The 19,696-nt window shown below is 45.5% G+C and overlaps 1 protein-coding gene across 1 annotated transcript in view; it reads right to left on the bottom strand.

Annotated features, from left to right (window-relative positions):
* Nucleotides 1-11,339: 11,339 nt before the first annotated feature.
* LCP1 (lymphocyte cytosolic protein 1 (L-plastin)) overlaps nt 11,340-19,696 on the bottom strand; it is a 30,797-nt gene continuing 22,440 nt past the window's right edge. Inside the window, exons 11-16 of the mRNA XM_010583400.1 lie at nt 17,705-17,783; nt 17,393-17,507; nt 16,418-16,551; nt 15,298-15,421; nt 14,273-14,397; nt 11,340-12,831 (exon numbers count right to left, since the gene is read on the bottom strand). Coding sequence (XP_010581702.1) covers nt 12,699-12,831; nt 14,273-14,397; nt 15,298-15,421; nt 16,418-16,551; nt 17,393-17,507; nt 17,705-17,783 — 710 coding nt within the window. The 3' untranslated portion in view covers nt 11,340-12,698. The remainder of the gene's footprint in view (nt 12,832-14,272; nt 14,398-15,297; nt 15,422-16,417; nt 16,552-17,392; nt 17,508-17,704; nt 17,784-19,696) is intronic.

The following is a 19,696-nucleotide window of genomic DNA, read 5'->3' as shown; positions in this document are numbered from 1 at the left end:
TTGAACAGTAAATCCAACTTGGCTAGGACACAACTTATTATCATGGTCCAAGTCCTCTTCTTCCATGCACCAGCATAACAGTTCCAGGCATGGCACTGGTTAGAGAACACCCCAATGGCAGCCTTATGTGGAGGAGAACTGCTCATTTACATCTCCAGCATCAGATCCACCCCAATGTTAGCTCTTGGCTGAACATGTCATATAGACGCGGAACCAAACCTGATATAAAAGGTTTTTCAGGCGAGTGGTCCCCAGAAACACAACATGGTTTTCTTCCAGAGGGAGTTCATTCCAGAAGAGGACTGAGGAGCGAATCAACACACATGCAATGGGGACACCAGGGAGCCAAGATCTGGGCGTGAATGGGGGAACTAAATTATTTGACGCTGTAGGTGTAGCTTAGGGTTATAGCTATACAACTGGGTGAAAAATGCCTGGGAGCAAGCCCTGGAGCTAAGGTTAGGTAACATGGACTAGAAAGCATCCACTAACCTCCTCTAAAACAGCTCTGGAGTGGTCTGGATCAGAGCAAGTGCTCCAGTTTTAGGCAGAAAATCAGGACTTCAGAACTCAAATTCAGTCCTGGCTCTTTTTCATTTAGGAGGGCAGACCTGCCCTAAGAAGCCAGACAGCTAAGTTTTAGGTGGCTGAAGTCAGCAGAGGTGAATCACGCTCCCCAGTGAGCAGCCTGGGGTTAATGTCTCTGTGAAAATACACCAACACTGAAAATCCCCAAACTGGAGTTGAGCATAAACTGGACGCCAAAGGGAAAGAAAAAAAAAAAAAAAAGGCTCACAGGAAGCTAAACCACTGACACCTTACCTAGGTTTTGCAAGTTCCTATTTTATCTTTTCTAGATGTTGTTCAAACAAATACGAAGTTCTGGTAAGGTACAGAGGCCGTTCCCAGCAAGGGCAGTGGGCAGTGCTCTGCCACGGGTTGATTTTTAAACCCATGGTTCAGGTGATCTTACCTCACGTAGGCAAAAGGAAGCTGCCAACAGAGAATAAAATACAGGAGGTGAAACCTGGTCATGCAGGCACACTTTCGTCTGGAAATGTCTGATGCACAGATATGAATTTAAAGAAAAATTGGATCCACTGAGACAGGTGTAACAGAGGAGATTGAAAAGCCGATGGAGTGGGGTTGCTGGTAACAAAGGAAAGAAAAGGATCATATTTCCCTGTGTCTTAAAGTGTTAATTAAGTGGGAAAAGGGAACACTTTCTGCTATCTACCTGAGAAGAAAGTTTTAGACAAATGGTAGGTGTCAGACACTTTTTTACGTTGGTTGCTTTTCCTGTGGCTTCTCTGGCGTGTTGCAAAGAGATGGTTCACAAGCTGCTTGAAAGCTGCTGTTTTCCTGCTTGCTTTTTGGTTTCTGTTATACACTGGAAATATTTCACATGAAAAAAAGGAAAAAAAATGAGTGTTTGAGGAAACTAAAGGCCCTAGAGGAAATTCTGAGGGAAGGACAAACCAGAGTCTTGCGGTGGTTAAGGCACTGCACAGGTTAAAACACGATAAACGGACAAGTAAATGTAGGATGAAAGATCAAAAAATAAACAAAAGATAAAATGGAAGATGTGACTGACCAGGAGGCAAAAATATATATCCCCATGCCTCTTGCTTGTCTGAAAGCCTCAGAGGTCTTGTGACTCAAGGTAGGACACAAGCCCATTGCCTCTCAGGTGTGTGCTGGACACCGCTTATTTGGATCAATCGTCTTTCTGCCGTTTTTTCCCTTCCATTAGTATTTAAACAATGCGGGCAACATCCTCATCACCGTCTTTGGCCGCTGTCCTTGGGCGACTAAACGGCAGCTCCGCACCCACTGCAGCCCCTAGCTCCATCCCAGCACCACCACCCCGCCGGCAGCAGCCAAACGGTTTGAATCTGGGTGCCTAAAATGAGGTTTCTGGTCAGTAAGCACCTCCGTAAAGTGGGCTGATTTTCGAAAGCATGGAGGTTCCCATGGCAAAGGTATTTGTGCTGTGACACACGTCACACACAAAGACAATTTCAGTGACAGCTCAGTCTCCGAGCAGGTCAGATTTCCTCTCCTGATACCATCTATTTGTACTGTGTTGCTGCGATTTGCTCTAATGAGCAACCAGGTATACATTGATTACCCCCAAAGCCTTGTGAGAAGTGTTCTAGCTGTGCCTAGGAAGAACATCAGTTAAAAAAAAAAACCCTACTGACATAATAGAAAGGGTCAGGAATGTATTTAGACACCAAACTTAAGCATTAACTTCCCTGCTTCCACCCAGCTCTAGGGTTTATCATTTGTCCTTTGACTTAGGTTGACATTCACCCATCTGCTTGTCTCATCTGCATAGGAAGCGAGAATCATCTCCTCTAACGTAAAAGAAAATTGGTGCGGACCACTATACCTGAGCGATCCGGCTTGTGCCGTTTGCACAGGCGCTGCAGAGAAGCAGGCGCTTTTCGGGAGCAATTCATCTGTGACCTCCTGTAGGCATCTCAGTGGGTAACGAAACGCCTGGTCCTCGTCATGGCCATCGGAGCTAGGGTGAATCCCTTGGAGGTAGGAGGCTGCTGGAGGTTTGCTCCAGTGGATCCCATGGGTTCTGTCTTATGTCCCTCCCTCAGCTTGGACACTTCAGGTCCTTGTTACGGTCAGAAGTAATATGCGGTCTTCCAGGCTACGAAAGTCATAAATTAAGATATACTTGCTCTACCTACAACAGTAAATTGTTTATTAACCTTCAAGAATTTCTGAGAACCTGGGAAGTTTTTCCCAGATAAGCTGGGAAGAAAAATGCAGTCTTAAAAAACACTGTGAAGGACAAATATAAAAACAATGAGTTAATCAAAACATTTCATTTTGATTATTTCAACCATTGTTTGATTTTTACTCGATTTCAAGGCTTTTTCATAATTTTATTGAAAATTAACTCACATTTCTATGCTCTTTTTTTTTAAGACCTGGAGGAAATAAGGTTAGGAACTGTTGCAAGCAGAGATTTCAGCCATTTGAAAGCTTCCTTTCTTCAACAAATATGTTTTTCTCTAATCGGGAAATTAATCAAAACCGATCCTTTCCAGCAACCCGTTTTGCTTTTGATGACTCAGCATTCCCTGATGAAGAGCTGCTTGGTCAAAAATTCTGGCTGAGTTCAAAGGTTTTGCTGCACCTGGATTAATTCTGCACTGGGTAGACCATGGGCTATGCTGAACTGGTGCCTGCAAGTGTCACTGTGGCAGATGTGACGAGAAGCCTTGCAGTAATGGGGGGGCAGTTTGATCTGTGTTGGTTTCTGTTAACTTTTAGAGTAGCTTTGGGACATGCACAGGCTTTTATTTAAAAAGGGATGATCAGGTGCTAGTTTTCAGAGCAGATAATTAACAAAGTAGTCTCTTGATTTCTTTGTTGAAAACTGTGCGTGTGGGAATTAGGACTGGCAGGATATAAAGCCTCCTGGTGCCATTACTATATTGCTTTTTAAAGTATAATCACACTTTAAAGGCAATTCTAAAGAGATATTTCCACTCTTTTGGCTGAACCTGCTGTCTCCCCCTCCCTCTCCGCATTCACGTGTAGTAACACCGGTGTCCTCTGGACGCTGCGTAGGTGTCATACCTCACCCAGACCAGGCTCTGGCACATCTTTGGGCACACAAGGTGTCGGTGCCCAAAAAAGTGGCAGCAGAAGAGGCCAGGAACCCGCGTCCCACCTAAGTCAGGGTTATCTATCATTGCTGGAGCACCCTCTGCTCCAGCACGCGCCGAGATGCTGGACTGTGCCTGCCTGGTGTGTTGGGCTCCTGCAGCTGCTCTTGGTGGTGAAGGAGAGCCAGAAGACCCCAGAAAACGGTCAGATAAAACAAGTCAGAGGAGGAACTGCTGCAGCCAGATGGTCTCGAGCGGTTGCAGCAGTGCCAGTGAATAATCTCCCATCAGTGGTACCCTTGGCTTTCAGCAACCAAGAGTCATGAGATTTCCACAAAGCTCAACCAGGTCCTAAGTGCGGCTGTCCTCTTTGATCCCAGGGATTGCACGGTATCCGGTACCAAGATTTTAAATAACGAGCCTCGTCCCGCATCGAGATTTTCAGATCTGAGTCTGTATTTCAGCATGTGCCAGAGCCCATGCTAGGTTGGGACCGTCTGTTTGTAACAGTAAAACCTGTTAACAGGGATGCAGAAGGGGCAGGAGGAGGGGAGGTCAGCTGTTATCAGCAGCCACATCCCTCAGATCCTTTTCCCTGTTTGGGATTAGCATATTCTGCTATTGTTTTGATCCTCCAGAATCCTCTTGTTTCCAGTTAATCAGCAACGAGTCCCTCCAGGGATGGGTAATCACGCTGATGGATCCATGTGACTGAAGCAGAACACAAAAGCCAAGTGAGCCTGTGCTGTCCTTGGTCCTTTAAATTCAGATTCAAATGCAAAATTAATCTTCTGAAAAATATATACAGGCTCTTGCCCTTTTTTTGTCCACTATCACTACTGATGAGGCCAAAGGTAAACTGGTTAGCATCCTTCCTACATGAGGCAAAGGACGACTAAAATCTAACTAAACTCTGATCTCTGTTGCTTGCTGTGCGATGCAGCTGAGTGCCATTGCTCATGAACCACACAAAGATGCAATTAGTTTAACAGCTCTTTATTATGAATGCGGCAGAACAGAATTAGAACTCAATTTACAAGTCTCCCTTTCAAACCCATTCAGCCGTTAAGGCCGCATCATCTTTCAGTTTTCCAAGGCATATAATTGATAAATGATTTCTCCCTGCACACCTCAGCTCCTCATCTTTATTCATGAACCAATTAATCTCCATAGGACACTGTGATCATTTACATACATGGCCAATGTCACCAACCTCTGTCATTTCATTCTGGAAACAATTTTGCAGCCCGTGAAACCACCAGGAGGGGACAATTTGGACTGTGTCTAAATTTCCATGGTTCTGGCATTTCTCCCTCCCGTCATTCCCAAATATAAAAATCAGATGCTCCCTCTGCTAGAAAATGATGGGTTAACCTGGGAGGAAACAGACCTCTCATCCCCAGGTGAGTGCTACGGGCAGAGGCTGAAAATACACGTTCCCTTCACATTTTTGAGTACTTGGTTATGCCAACCTACTTTATTTCTTTTTTATTCTACTCTCCTTGCTGTTTAGCTTCCCAGGGGCAGCAGAGAGAAAGATGCTGTAGTGTTTGTGCTGTTCTGGGTTGGTGAGGAGGTGTCTGTCCTGGTTAAACACTTCCCTCATGAGCTCTGTTTCCTGAAGGTCTATTACCAACTCCCACCCAAACAACATGTTGTTCAAGTGACTCATGTTTTCTTATTGCCGGTAGATATTGATTTATTTGCCAGCATCTTAACAAGGAGCACTTGCAAAGCAAGTTTAACTTTGATAAACAAAGGATATCAAAGGGAGCCGTAGTACTCCAGGCAGAGCCACTGAACACTTGAGAAGGTTGCTCCGAGTAGCACCTACGGAGAGCACGCTTTGGCAAAGGTGCAAGGGAATGGATGCACACCTCTCCCCTCTCTACGTCCATAGGTATGTATGTACATATCAGGAGGGCAATTAGCCCTGGAGTAGTGATGCGTTCTGCCTGTCTCTGAGTGCATCAGCAGCATTTGCTGCTCTTCTCTGCGTTGCTCGCACTTGCTCACGTTGCTTGCATGGCATCTGGCAGAGGTTAGAAGAGTGGGCCCTTCCTTTGGGCTTTTGGAAGATGCTGGGACTGGTTTGGAGGATGCCAGTGATGTCAGGTATAGAAAATCCTGTGGTAGATTAGAAAGTCCTGTTTTAAATTGAATTAGTTAGCCAAGATCATTCTGATCTTTTCTATTCTTCCTGATTAATCATGCCTCACCTGGAGCACCAATTCTGATCCTTTCTGTTCCTCCTGATTGATGGTGCATCCCTCTTGGCAGGAAAATGAACTACTGACCCAGTACAGAGCGCCTTAGCTGTCAAAGTAAGGAGGGAATACCTCCTCAAATCACCACCGGAGACCACCCGAGACCCCCGCGCATGCGGAGAAGGCATCTGATGTGTCGTGGTTTGAATACGTACCAGGTAGGAGTAGTTTCATAAATTAGATGCAATTGTTACTGTGTAAAAGGGACACACGTGATGAACCCGGTGTGCTTGATCTGTGGAAAGTCCACGGAGCACCCTGTGCAGAATAAAGCAGTACCTCTCCCGAGTGCGTGAGATTGGTCTGTCGCACAGCGGGTAAAGAATCCGCTTTTAGGACCACACCAGGACCTGTTCGAGGGTGCTGGTGAAGAGAAACTCCATGGAGCAAAGCTCCTGCCCCCCTTTCTTTCACCCCTGTGGTCCCCACCTCGGGGAGGCACATCTCACTGGCAGCCCACTCATCGCTGTCCCAGCGGAACAGCTTTTGTACAAATGCATCCAAAGAGGCACTTGACTTTTCTTCTGTCTGCCCAGGGACGGGGAAGGGGAGAGGTGAGTTTTCCATCGGCGGACTCTCAGTGTCGCAGTTGCAGACCCCCAGCAAAGCGGTGACACCGTCGTATGGCTGCTCCAGCCCAGCGTGGTGTGACCACTTGGGCAACTGAGGGCATCTGTGCTGAAAGCTTCTGCAATCTGCACCCAAGGACCATGCTCTGAAAGCCCCATGATTCCTCTTCGGCGTATTTCCAAACCCTTAGGAGATCGCTGTAGCCTAGAGAGGGATTTCTGTCACGGTTCTGGGTATCCCCAGAGCTTGTATGAGAAGCGTGGAGTGAAACGACCTTGTGAGAATTTGTTCCTCTACTAAGCTCAAAGCCTGCAGATGCTCCTGAATGGGTGCCACCAGGTCAGCAGAGGCTGAACCTGTATTAGAATCGTAGAATCATAGAATCGTTTAGGTTGGAAAAGACCTTTCAGATCATCGAGTCCAACCGTCAACCCAACACCACCATGCCCACTAAACCATGTCCTGAAGTGCCTCATCTACATGTTTTTTGAACACCTCCAAGGATGGTGACTCCACCACTTCCCTGGGCAGCCTGTTCCAATGCCTGACAACCCTTTCAATAAGGAAATTTTTCCTAATATCCATTCTAAACCTCGCCTGGTGCAACTTGAGGCCATTTCCTCTCGCCCTAAGTAGGTTGTTCCCATGTGTTGGAAAGCTTGGCAAGCCAAGGAGGTTTTTGACAGTACAGGTCCCATTAGCACAGTTCAAAACCTCTAAAATTAGCGGAACTTATATTCCTAGAATGTGGCTCCAACAGCAAATTTGGGAAGTTTCTAGAGGCATTTGACCGTTCTGCAAGGTCTGATCAGCACGTGGGCACCTTAACGTGAAATGTGACTTGACAGTGCAGCAAGCAGTGGAGGTAGGGCTGGTGGTGAGGGCCAGCATCCCTCCTCGCAGATCTCCTGTTACTTTTGACTGACGTGGCTGAGAATTGATTGAGCCTTTCCCTGGCATGTTGCTTAACCACGGGACTGTTCCACTAGCACCCAAGCAGACGCAGGTCTTGAGGAGAAGGCATGGAGAGGTTGATGCCCCTAAGGCTTATCCACCACCTCTCAGGCGTGCGGGGTGTTCTGCTCCAGGGCTGCAAAACCAAAGGAGGGCATGTTACTGGGGGGGTCTGGTCAGAAGACATCTCCCCACCTCAGTGACCAACCCACACGTGCTCCGAGGTCTCCGGTTTGCTTCACTGCAGGGAAGAGCCAGGACGATTCCAGGGGCTGCCAGAGGTCCCTGGCAATGGGACAGCGTTTTTCCACCTGTATGAGTCAAAGCGGCACCGTGCACTTCAATCATCTGCTAGGAGATTTCCCAAGTGGACGCATGGGGTTCCTCTCCACGCTTTGTGTGTTTACGGATATTCATTGCTGTATTCCTTTAGATCCTTAACACTAAATGCACTAAATGAGTGCTTGCCCTGAGGGAGTTCAGTGCTTCTATGCATCATCGGTTGCGTAGCTTTCTGCTCTTTTCACAAATTTCAGACATATCATTACCTGTGAGCACATGGCCTGTGGGAATTCCGGCCCTTCTCGGCTTTGATCGATTTTTCATGGAGCTGTAACAGCAATAGTAGCTCGCACCCTGGGAGCAAATTAGGTTTTCTGTAAAACACTGTTGCCTTTAAAAAGTGATCAGGGCACAAAAAGTAAATAAGGTGCATTGAAAAACAATGCTTTAAAAATATAGTCATTTTACCTAATGAGAACTAAGACTCAGAGCTGTGTGTTACTTTCAGAGCAGCAAAGGAACCGTCGGGGGAACAACACAGTTTTCCTGGTGGCAGAAGAGAACCACCACCGAGCACTGATTGATGTAAAAAATAGGAACAAAATGAGAACGTTATCGAGCGATGTTGGTCCTAATTCAGAGTTTGCCCGCACTAAGCTATATAAAGTCCACAGATATCACCTTACCAGTAGGCAGAGCTTCTCTGTTTACTATCTCGCTTAATGAACAGCTTCTTAGGTTGGTGGATAAATTTTAACTGTGACGTTGCTCACCACACAGCAGGCAACGAGGCTCAGGCATTCAGTGGTGCTACTCTCTGCTGCTCACCTTGTCTGCTCGCCTGAAAAATACTGGACTTAAAGTGGCTGAGCAGCCTGGAGGAAAACGCTCCCCGATTCTTCACAAGTCCGTTCTCCGGATCGTGGAGGAGGCTGCCAGAAGCGGCAGAAGATGGAGACCTGGAGAGTCACAGTAGCAACTCAACGCACGGGTTTGCAAGATCAGAGGCACCAGGATCCGTGTGTCCATCAAGCTGAAAGCAGCGGTAGCCAAGTACTTGCCGTAGGACCGCTGCTGCTCGTGTGCTTTTTGCAGCCATCTGCCAGAGACGGGGTCCTGTTTTCCAAGCGGGAGCCAGACCGCAGCTCCGGCTCCGTTAGGCAGCAATGGGCACCAAGAGCTGAAGCTTGTCATCAGGCTCACAGCAGGATGAAGCCGCACTCGGAAGGAGGAGTGACGTCGGGTTGGGGTTTTGGTTCAATTCCATCTCTGGAGGAAGGAGAAACATGAGTTTATCTGTACAAGAAGAGCACAGCAGCCAGCCATACTGCTTGCTATCCCCTTTCTAAGGCCAGAATAGATGATTTCTAGCCAGGATAGGTGATTTACAAGAAGGTGTAAAATCCTCATCATGCACCTAATTATGCTTTACTGCACTATGGGGGGATATTTCCTTCTGAGTCCATCTGGTGATCAGACTGTACCCTGAAGCATGTGGATTGATTGCCCTCATGGTTTTTTTTCTCCTAGTTAGTCTAACTGCTGATGCTTTATTTTTATTCATATGAATGTCTAAGCCTTTTTGAAGCATTGAAAATTATGATTAATTGTGCAATGAAAGTCAATAATGGAAGTGCTTACAAAGCCAGCTTGATGTGGGAGTGAATCCCAAAGTCAGCTGCTTTCTCCAAGAATGATGGAAAAAGTTGGAGAAAAGCAACAGCAAAAAATTCCAGATCCTGTTTTTTTGTGATGTTTGTCATGGGTTTAACCCCTTCGGCATCTGCAGGGACCTTTGTTACAGGCTCCTACTACCAGTTCATGAAAGCGAAACCTCAAGTCCACCAAATAAACAAGAATACCCAATTAAACAGAGGTGCATTGAAAAGTGAAAACGTTTATACTCCTGTACCAGCAGGCAGCTAATCCCACGCCTTTGGGTGCATGACAGCTTTATTTTTCAAGGGAGATTACAGAGATAGGGATGAAGATCTGGTAAGACATTTACTATAGTATCCCTGCCAACAGCACTTATTCCCTTTTGCACGCTGGCAGGTGCTAGCATTTTGCTTAGGGTTAAATACCCCAATTTTTCTCCGTTTCCCAGAGGAGAGCATTTTCAGAGCTGATGCATGCCAGGCTCTCAAACTCCAGATAGAGTGACTGCCATCTCGTGGTTAGCTCTCCCTGCTGCACTGGTGCCAGGGCTTGCTGTTGGTGCAGAGCTGCAGGTTGGGGCTCAGACACAGGGTCCCAAAAATGCAGCCTGGGGACCAGGGGACTACCAACGGGGAGGGCTGTATGGCAGGGTGCCTGCCTCCGGTGCTTGGGATGCTGAGGAGGAGGAAGAGCAGCCCTCTTCCCAAAACATGCTTCGAATAACAGTGTACATCACCTTGGCCCCTCTCCAGAGCCTGAGCTAGAGGCAGGTTTCGATCTCCAGGGCCCCTGAAGTCCTACATCTTGCCTATGGGACATGTGTGATGCGTGAAAGCCTCCTCTCCCTGCCTCTCTCAGCAGGCTCCTCTAAAAATCCTACCCCCATGCAAAAAAAAAAACAAACCAAAAGAGTTGCTAAGGGCCGGTGAATGGGAAATGCCTGAAAATCCCTTCTTCTTTCTGGGGATAGCAAGTGCCTGCATTCATTTGGGACCGAGGGAAAAGCCCCCTGCCCCCCCCGGTGCTGGTACCATCTCCCATCCATCATCTACATCATCCCTCACGTCCGCCCCTGAGTCTGGGGTGAGGGCATCTCCCTGAGACGGGGAACCCGGAGCAGGGCTGTCTTCAGGCAGGGTTATCTGACCGTTTCAGATCCGAACTCTCGATCCAGCTGAAAAACGGCCCCTGCAGTTTGCAAACACACACGCAGAATACACGGTCATCCCACCCGAGAGAAATGCTGCGGTCGCCGTTTCTGCCTGCGGTTTTCTCTCTCTGGTTTACCTCTGCAGGACTCCCGCATCAACCAACGTAAGGGAAGAGCAGCCGCCTCTTCGGTGCATCCCCTCTTGTAGGGCAACAGCAGGTCCTACACCCAAAAAGAGGAGGAACAGCGTAGGGACCATGCTCCGGTAACTCCCCCTTGCTAGGCAATAAGCTGGGGTGATGTCTCCGTCGTATTAACACTCGAGATGTTCTCCTCCTCTGCCAGCGCTGGGAAATAATGTGATGAGATGGAATGGGTCTTAGGACGCTGTACCTTTCCCACCCTGTATTAAATACATAGGTTCACAAGAGGAACAGGGCAGCCAGATCTGATCAGGAATAGGATCTGACCAAGTAGCATGTTTGCATCGCGGAATGCTTAAAGAAGCAAAGTTTATGGGTATATAAGCAAAGGAAGAGGGTGATGGGTATTGTGCTGAATGGGGAAAATAATCATACTGGGTCAGGCTGCAGGTCCAGCCAGCAGAGTGTCCCATCTTTGGCAGTGTCTCAGAGTGGCATGTTCAGAAATGACCTAGGAAACAATTCTTCCTGCTTTCTGCAATCTGTGGTTTCAATAACAATATGGAAGACACATCCTTAGCGAGCCCACAGTTGGTTCTTTTAAATCTGTCCCTATTTCAGCTATACTTCCCCATTAGCACATCCATTACTAAAAGCAAAGACTACACATTTGGCTTTATAGAACATTTTATTTGGAGAGACTTCTCATGTCATTGAATATTGGTTCTTTATTAAGGCAATTCTGAAGGGGCTGGAGGGGAGGGAGGGGGAGAGGGAGGGAACTGAGACTGTGTCAATGGGATTGCATTAAGGCAAAATTCCCTCCTTCTGCATTTCACCACAGTAAAATCCACGTAAAGGCCAGAACAGTAAATGACTCATGCCAAGGAAGAGATTCAGTGCAAATATATCCCACTGACTATCCGTAGACGGGGTTAGGTCCTCGACTGAAGCAAACTGACGGCGCCTTGTTAGCTGCAAAGCTATGCTGATTTAGCTCCGTTGAGGATCCCAGCCTGGGTTCAGGGAAGCATTTTTAGTATGTGTTTCATATGGAAGCACAGATTTAAATGCTCTCCTGAATCAGGGCCACAGCCCTTTGAGTGCAAGTTTGTGAAGTTAACAGAGTTTAATTTTTATTCACTATATAAATATATCATTCTGCGTCCCTTTGGTTCACGTCTTATTGTATTGCTACTGACTGAGTATATCCCTTAGCTTCTTTAACATGGTTTTCATTTCTATCATGCTTTGCAATCTGCTTATGTTTTAAGTGTATTATGACATAAAAATGAATTAGCCTTTGGAGAGCATTTCTTGCAAAGGTTCCAGAGTTTGGGTGTTCTTGGAGGACCAGGTTACGGTATGTTTTTTTCAGTGAGTAGTAATGTACTCTGTGAGTAATGCCACTGATGGCAGAGGCGTAACTTGGAGGGGAATGTACTGCTCAATTCACGTACCAGCAACACATCGCAGACCCCCAAAACTTCTCTCTTTCCACAAGAATTTTCCAAGAGGATCCTACTATTCCAAAAATATAGTCACTAATACTTGCATTGGCTTGGGGAAACCCCTTTTGTTACCCCAGGTGCAAACCGAAGGGAAGTATGGCAGAAATGCTACCAAAAGCATGAAGACATTTTCAGGCAGAAGCAGTATATAACATTTCATAATCCTAAAAGCTGTCTGTACCTCCCAAGACAAAGATCTCCAGGTGACCTCTGACAGAAAACCCTGGTATCCATTAACAAAAGGATACGTATAGGCCTTGCTATTGAAAACTTATTCAGGAATATGAAATGGTTATATCTAGCAAAGTGGAAAATAAGGCAAAGAAATCAAGCACATATTACTGTTCATAACAAAACATTTCCTGGATACACATGGATACACAACTTTTGTACGATTTGGAACAGTGTATAACATTCATGCCTTAAAAGCATGAGCACCCTGCATATTTCCTTCATACGGAGAAGAGCATCCAGTTTGAGGGAATCAAAAGGGTGAATACCAGGCATCAGTACAAGTCTTTTGTGCTTTAAACTTTCTTCATGCCTTTTCCCATAAGGCAAGCAAACACTGTCATGACCATTTTGGGTTTTACTTCAACCAGGTCTTCTGGAAGGGCATAGACTCTTGCTCCGATTTTTCTCGCCATAGAGATGGCATATCTGCATTGCAGGGGTAAAAAAAAAAACAAAACAAAACAAAGAAATAAATTAGTGCAATAGCATTAATTTTCCCTCTGTTAAGAAGTTTTTTACGTGATCAATACTAGAGTGGGTTCACAACTTTCTTACTGATTCATCAAAATTAAACTTTTCTGTAGGAATGTATGAGACAGGTTCACAGAGAACGACATTTCTAGTAAAAGGTAGAGCGTATTCCCTGATGGTTAGAGCACTGATTACCTGCAGCATGGGAGACTGCAGGTCAAACTCTGGTATGAAACATTTAGTCTCCCATCCCCTGAAAGATTTTCCATAAAACCAGCCATTCTGGTTTTGCTCCCCCTCAATCTCTGCGAGTCAGTCTTTGCACATAAACAAATTTGCAAGGATGGAAAGCAGGAGGCTGATGTTGGTGGAGATCAGTGTTGTTGGCAATCAACATTCAGGGATTTCTCTTCTGCTTGAGTCATACCCAGAATTTGCAAGCTGACCTTGCCATCTCCCTGCTCAGAGGGCACTGTTGCACTGCTACTGGCTGTTCTCCAGTGGGTATGTCTCTTGTCTCTTATTTTTTCATGAAAAAAGCTAGAAAACCCCAGGTTCTTCCCACTGCAGAGCACATACATTTGTGAAATTCTCCCCCAAATGCAGAGACACATGTTGAGGGATGGAGCGGGGGGGAGAAAGGGAGGGGAAAAGAGGAAAACATCAGCAGAGGGATGAAGAAATTAAGTATGGAGAGAAGCATGGATAGGGTTGCAAGGAAAGAAAGAGAACAGATGGTGGGAAATAGAACTGGGGGAAAGTCTTTATAAAAGTGATGGCAGCTCTGATTGCCTTACAGTCATCTTTTTCTTTTTTGTAGTTGCCACATAGCAAAGGAGAAGCTAAACTGATGATCGACCGGGAGGTGATCTGTATAATTCTGAAAGGAAAGGGAGATGTTCCCTGGATTGGACCTCTGGTAGGAAATGGCTTGTGCTCAGGAAAAAAAATCAATATCCACATCCATAAAACCAGTTTTTCAGGCATGAATCCCGTCCTCCCCCTTCTCTCTTAAATATGCCCTTGCTCCACCTGTATGTGACTAAAGAGGTATCATGACCTCTAATCACTGGTTTCCATGGCTCACTATTGTTGGCATTGTTCCCTGATCTCTGAAAGAATTTTAAATTCAATAAGAGAAAATAGGAGCTTGTAAAGCCAACTGATTTTGATCCCTTCAAGGGAATTATAAAGCAGGAATTACAACATTACACACTTCATTTCCATTGATAGTCTTTTTTACTGCCTAACTCCTAGTCTTCATGCTTCCAACTCTGGAGGTATTTCTCAGTTGAGGTCGTGCCAGATGAGAATGATAGCAGAGCAGTTTTCAAAGACAGAGTCAGGCAAGCCTGAGCAGGTAACTCATGTTAAGTGTCACTTGGCATGAACATACTTAGCATTATTTAGTTTCTCCTCATCATTCAGGTCCTCTGTTTTCAAGAGGTCATATTTGATTGATCCTGGTTGAATGGCATCAATGAGATCCAGGACTGGCATGCTGGTGCTGATTTTGCTATCCTGCATAGATGAAAAATACAATTAGATGCAAGAACAGGATGACAGATCTCCCACAAAGCCAGAGTTTAGGCTCAAAAGCAACGGATAGCTCAGTCAAATACCATTTAGATCTTCACAAAGGGCTGCTTAGCATCATTTTTCATCTCAGGCAGGCTAAGAACCCTTTCAACGATTTTTTTTTTTTCCCCCCAATGGATGAGACATCATTAAAGCAAAAGATGGGGTGCTGAGCTAGTGAATTTGCTTCCTGTGGGGAGATGACACCGATACACATCTACTGATGGGAGGTGCAAGGGGGACCAGCCGTGTGACTCCTGAGCTCGTTACGTGAAGGATCTGTCCTCGCCCGGTGCAAACTGCTGATTTACATCCACTGAGTGATCCCCAGCTTAGGAAGTGTCACAGGTATGTTAGCAAAATGGGAAGCACTCTGGAATTGGTGCATCTCTGTGTTTATATGGTACCTTGCAAAACAGGGCAAGATACCCCTAAATGGTACTACCAGATTATAAACGTATTGCTATTCTTCTCTTTAATACTGTCATTTGTAATTGCTGTTTAATAATCAACAGCACAGCAGTTCTTGCTTAATTCTAGTCATCATTTCTGGCTCCATACTTTGATTTCCTCTGTCAAACTGGCATTCAAGGTGTTTCCTGTTATGTTCATTTCATGTTTCTGTTACCTTTTCATACTAAAGCCCCTTGAATAAAATCTGTATATCTGAGCATGCCTTTAAAAGGGAGTGAAAAATAATCAAACTGTGTAGTCAGTTCTATCATAATGTAGTGTGTGCATGTATATGCATATATACATCTATATACAGGCAACTTATACAACATAACACAAACATACTGAATAAGAGATTCCTAAGCAGAGACTTCTAACAAAAAACTATACCTTGAAACTGGAGATGGTTGAATCCTTCCCAGCTGCAGTCAGTGTTTCATTGACCCAGCTGACAATGATTTCATCATTGACCTTCTCTCCACCACCAATGTCTTCAAGGATATTCAGGGTGTACCTTAAGAGGGAAGTCAGGACACCTGCATTTGCTTAAAAGAACCATCAGAACCATCCTGTACATGCGCAGCTTGACTGGGGTCACCCCAACAGTTCTCTTAGACCTGATATTCACCTGCTTCCCGCACCCTCACAGTATATATGAATTATATTATAACATGATAATTAATCTAATGGGTCTAATTCATCCCCAATTCCCTAATCACTGTTTTGGGAGCGTCAAAAGTTTTTGATACTCAAAATTCCTAAAAGGTCCCTCTTAGTGGATCTCAGTGTAAATGAGTCATTCTCATAGTGCTTAAAAAAATAATCACTGACTTCAAGGCCAGAAGGGAATTGTTTTATGCTCATCTAAGACTGACCTTCTGCATAAACACAAGCCTGGAATATTTTGCTTATATGTCAGCATACACCTTGGAAAGACATCCCAAACTTATGGCAAGGAATCACAACATCCCTAGTTTAATTACCTGCCTGATAAACCTATACCTTGCTTTATAGACTGAATTTAGTCTGTACTCAGTTCCTAACCACTGAGTCTCTTTACACCCAATTATGGAGCTCTTAAACCTACACAAACACACACACACACAGAATTACATTAAAGCGTGGAGAGCTACTGAGTTGCACCCACTTCAGGTAGCAGATTACAAAACTTCTGCATCAATTCCTTGTTTCCAGTACATTCTCCTGATACAGAGACCTTTCAACTTCTTTTTCTGTCTTCCATCCAATGAACATTTATTCATGCTATATAGTGACAATAACAATCTTCTGCATGAACTGACTGTAATGGCCTTGCCCACAAGAAAATGTGCTTCCTGATTGCATCCCTAACTAGGAGTGAGCAAAAGGTTACTCTGTCTTTGCATATAAGCGCAAACAGAGGAGTGAGAAAGCCTGTAGAGACTCCTCAGTGACTGATAGCATCAGGAAACTATTACAATGCAAACTGAGTACACCAAACCACTCCGAAGTTTGTGTCTGACTGCCATACCTTCTCATCAACTGCCAGATTAAGGCGAGCGTGAGCGTACGGTTTCCTTCATTCAGATCTTGCCCAGCGATGCCAACAAGGGAAAATTTGGCTTGATTCTTTCCCAGTTCCACTGCATAGTTGCAGTTTTCAAGCTGTTAATGACAGAGTCAATTAGTGCGGTTTAAAAAATATAGAAAAAGAAAAGACAGGACACTGTTACTTTAAATTCTTTGGATCGCTTAAGCCAGATCCTCCTGGGCAAACAGGAGCTTTGGGGCTCTGTGGTAATACAGCTGTTTGACTACCAGCAGCCAGTTCCATCCCCAAAATACCATGGGAAACAGTTAACGTAGAAGGAAATATTATACTTCATCATCAGGGCCTGAAAAACAGATTACCGTGGAAAATACAAATCTATGGCTCATGGGTACCTCCAGCATCATGGCATTGCACTGAGACAAAGGATTAGTGTCCCAGTCAATATTTTAGGTCAGTTAATCACTCTGGCCTAACTGGATGGAATTACTCATCCAGATAGCTGAGAGAAAGCTTTGTATTTAGCAGCAACTCTGTGATCGGTTCTTGAGGCATCTGGTCAAGAATGCTTATCATCACTGTCTTCATTTGACGTGGAGGGCAGTGATCCAGACAGCTGCAATTAAGCTGGTGCCATATGACTCATGGTGAAGATGCATTATAATTGGTGACTAAAACAGTAGCAAAAGTGGTCTGCAAATACAATTTTTAAATATTGACACAAAAGGTGTCAAATCTTTTTACTTTACAAACACTGTTCACGTGTCAACAGAGATAGTGAGTCAAATGTATTTCTTTTTCAGGATGAAAAATTATTCACTGATTAGACAAAAAATCATTTAATGAGCTGTACTTGGGACTTAAGAGCAACATGAGTGCCCACATTGCTGTTTGAAATTATATAGACATTCTTTGAGGGTAAGGCATCGCTACTGGAGCTATTCCAGCTTTTTGTACCTTCTTCATGTTGCCACCCAGTTTAGGATATGGTGGTTTGTTCACTCTGTTCCAGTCTACTGGCACTTTGATCTTTTCATAGAGCTGGAAGATAACCAAGGCATCTGACAGGTCACTAAAAACAATAAAAAAGATATATCATTCTCCAAAGAACAGAGAAAAGGAACGCAACTAAACTATTAGTAGAGGTAAACTTAGTTTCCTAAAAAAAAAGCGACATATATTCTTACAGGGTCCAGAAGGTTTTATGTTTTCATAAACAATTTTCTGGCTGTATTTATCATCTGAAGGAAGTGTAATACCTCCTCTTACCTATATAAGTGATTTACACGTGGATTAACACCCAGGGAGTTCATCCAGTTCCTGAATGTCCTCTCTTCCCTTGTCTCACCTAAAACAACAGATACATCAATCAACAAGCCTGCAAAACACAACACTAGTAAAATAACTGTCTTGTGATGAAACCATAACTCAGAATTTACAGTGCACTGAACCATAAACAGAAGGAGACACTGCTTGACATGTGAAATAAGAGAGTACGGTGCAGCATGTAATATTTCTTCATGCCCTATATATTCTAGTATTTAGGTGGATTGGCCTTGAAATCAATCATAGAATCATAGAATGGTTTGGGTTGGAAGGGACCTTAAAGATCTTCTAGTTCGAACCCCCCTGCCATGGGCAGGGACACCTTCCACTAGACCAGGTTGCTCCAAGCCCCATCCAACCTGGCCTTGAACACTGCCAGGGATGGGGCAGCCACAGCCTCTCTGGGCACCTCACAGAGAAGAAATTCTTCCTTATGTCCAATCTAAACCTGCCCTCTTTCAGTTTAAAGCCATTACCCCTTGTCCTGTCACTACATGCCCTTGTAAAAAGTCCCTCTCCAGCTTTCCTGTAGGCCCCCTTTAGGTACCGGGGAGCTGCTGTAAGGTCTCCCTGGAGCCTTCTCTTCTCCAGGCTTAACAACCCCAACTCTCTCAGCCTGTCCTCATAGGAGAGGTGCTCCAGCCCTCTGATCATCTTCGTGGCCCTCCTCTGGACCTGCTCCAACAGGTCCATGTCCTTCTTATGTTGGGGAACCCAGAGCTGAACGCAGTACTGCAGGTGGGGTCTCATGAGAGTGGAGCAGAGGGGCAGAATCACCTCCCTTGACCTGCTGGTCACGCTTCTTTTGATGCAGCCCAGGATACAGTTGGCTTTCTGGGCTGCAAATGGACATTGCTGGGTCATGTTGAGCTTCTCATCAACCAACACCCCCAAGTCCTTCTCCTCAGGGCTGCTCTCAATCCATTCTCTGCCCAGCCTGTATTTGTGCTTGGGATTGCCCCAATCCATGTGCAGGACCTTACACTTGGCCTTCTTCATTCTCCCAGTCCCTGCCTTTGCCTCCTGCAACTTGGGTGGTGTGGCTGGAGCACTTGCCAGTGAAGACTGAGGCAAAAAAGTTGTTGAGTACCTCAGCCTTCTCCATGTCCTGGGTGACCAGGTCTCCTGTTTCCTTCTGGAGAGGGCCTACATTTTCCCTAGTCTTCCTTTTATCACTGAGGTACCTATAGAACTTTTTCTTGTTGTCCTTGATGTCCGTGAGCAGTTTTAATTNTATCAGGGCTTTCCTAACCTGATCCCTGTCTGCTTGGACAATTTCTCTGTATTCCTCCCAGGCTACCTGTCCTTGCTTCCACCCTCTGTAGGCTTCCTTTCTGTGTTTTTGTCCAGGAGCTCCTTGTTCATCCATGCAGGCCTCCTGGCATTTTTGCCTGACCCTCTTTGTTGGGATGCATCGCTCCTGAGCTTGGAGGAGGTGATCCTTGAATATTAACCAGCTTTCTTGGGCCCCTCTTCCCTCCAGGGCTTTATCCCATGGTACTCTACCAAGCAGATCTCTGAAGAGGCCAAAGTCTGCTCTCCTGAAGTCCAGGGTAGCAAGCTTGCTGTGCGCCCTCCTCACTGCCCTAAGGATCTTGAACTCCACCATTTCATGGTCACTGCAGCCAAGGCTGCCCTTGAGCTTCACATTCCCCACCAGCCTCTCCTTGGTGAGAACAAGGTCCAGCATAGCACCTCTCCTCCTTGGCTCTTCTATCACTTGGAGAAGAAAGCTATCAATCATCAACGCAATCAAGGAACCTCCTGGATTGCTTATGCCCTGCCATGCTGTCCTTCCAACAGATATCGGGGTGGTTGAAGTCCCGGCTGAGGACCAAGGCTTGTGAACGCGAGGATGCTCCTATCTGTCTATAGAGGGCTTCATCTGCTCAGCCTTCCTGGTCGGGTGGCCTGTAGCAGACCCCCACTATAATG

The sequence above is a fragment of the Haliaeetus leucocephalus genome, unplaced genomic scaffold (assembly GCF_000737465.1).
Source record: "Haliaeetus leucocephalus isolate CR32 unplaced genomic scaffold, Haliaeetus_leucocephalus-4.0 Scaffold897, whole genome shotgun sequence".
Classification (NCBI taxonomy): domain Eukaryota; kingdom Metazoa; phylum Chordata; class Aves; order Accipitriformes; family Accipitridae; genus Haliaeetus; species Haliaeetus leucocephalus.
The sequence above is the reverse complement of the archived record's forward strand: the minus strand, read 5'-3'. Positions and strand labels throughout refer to the sequence as shown.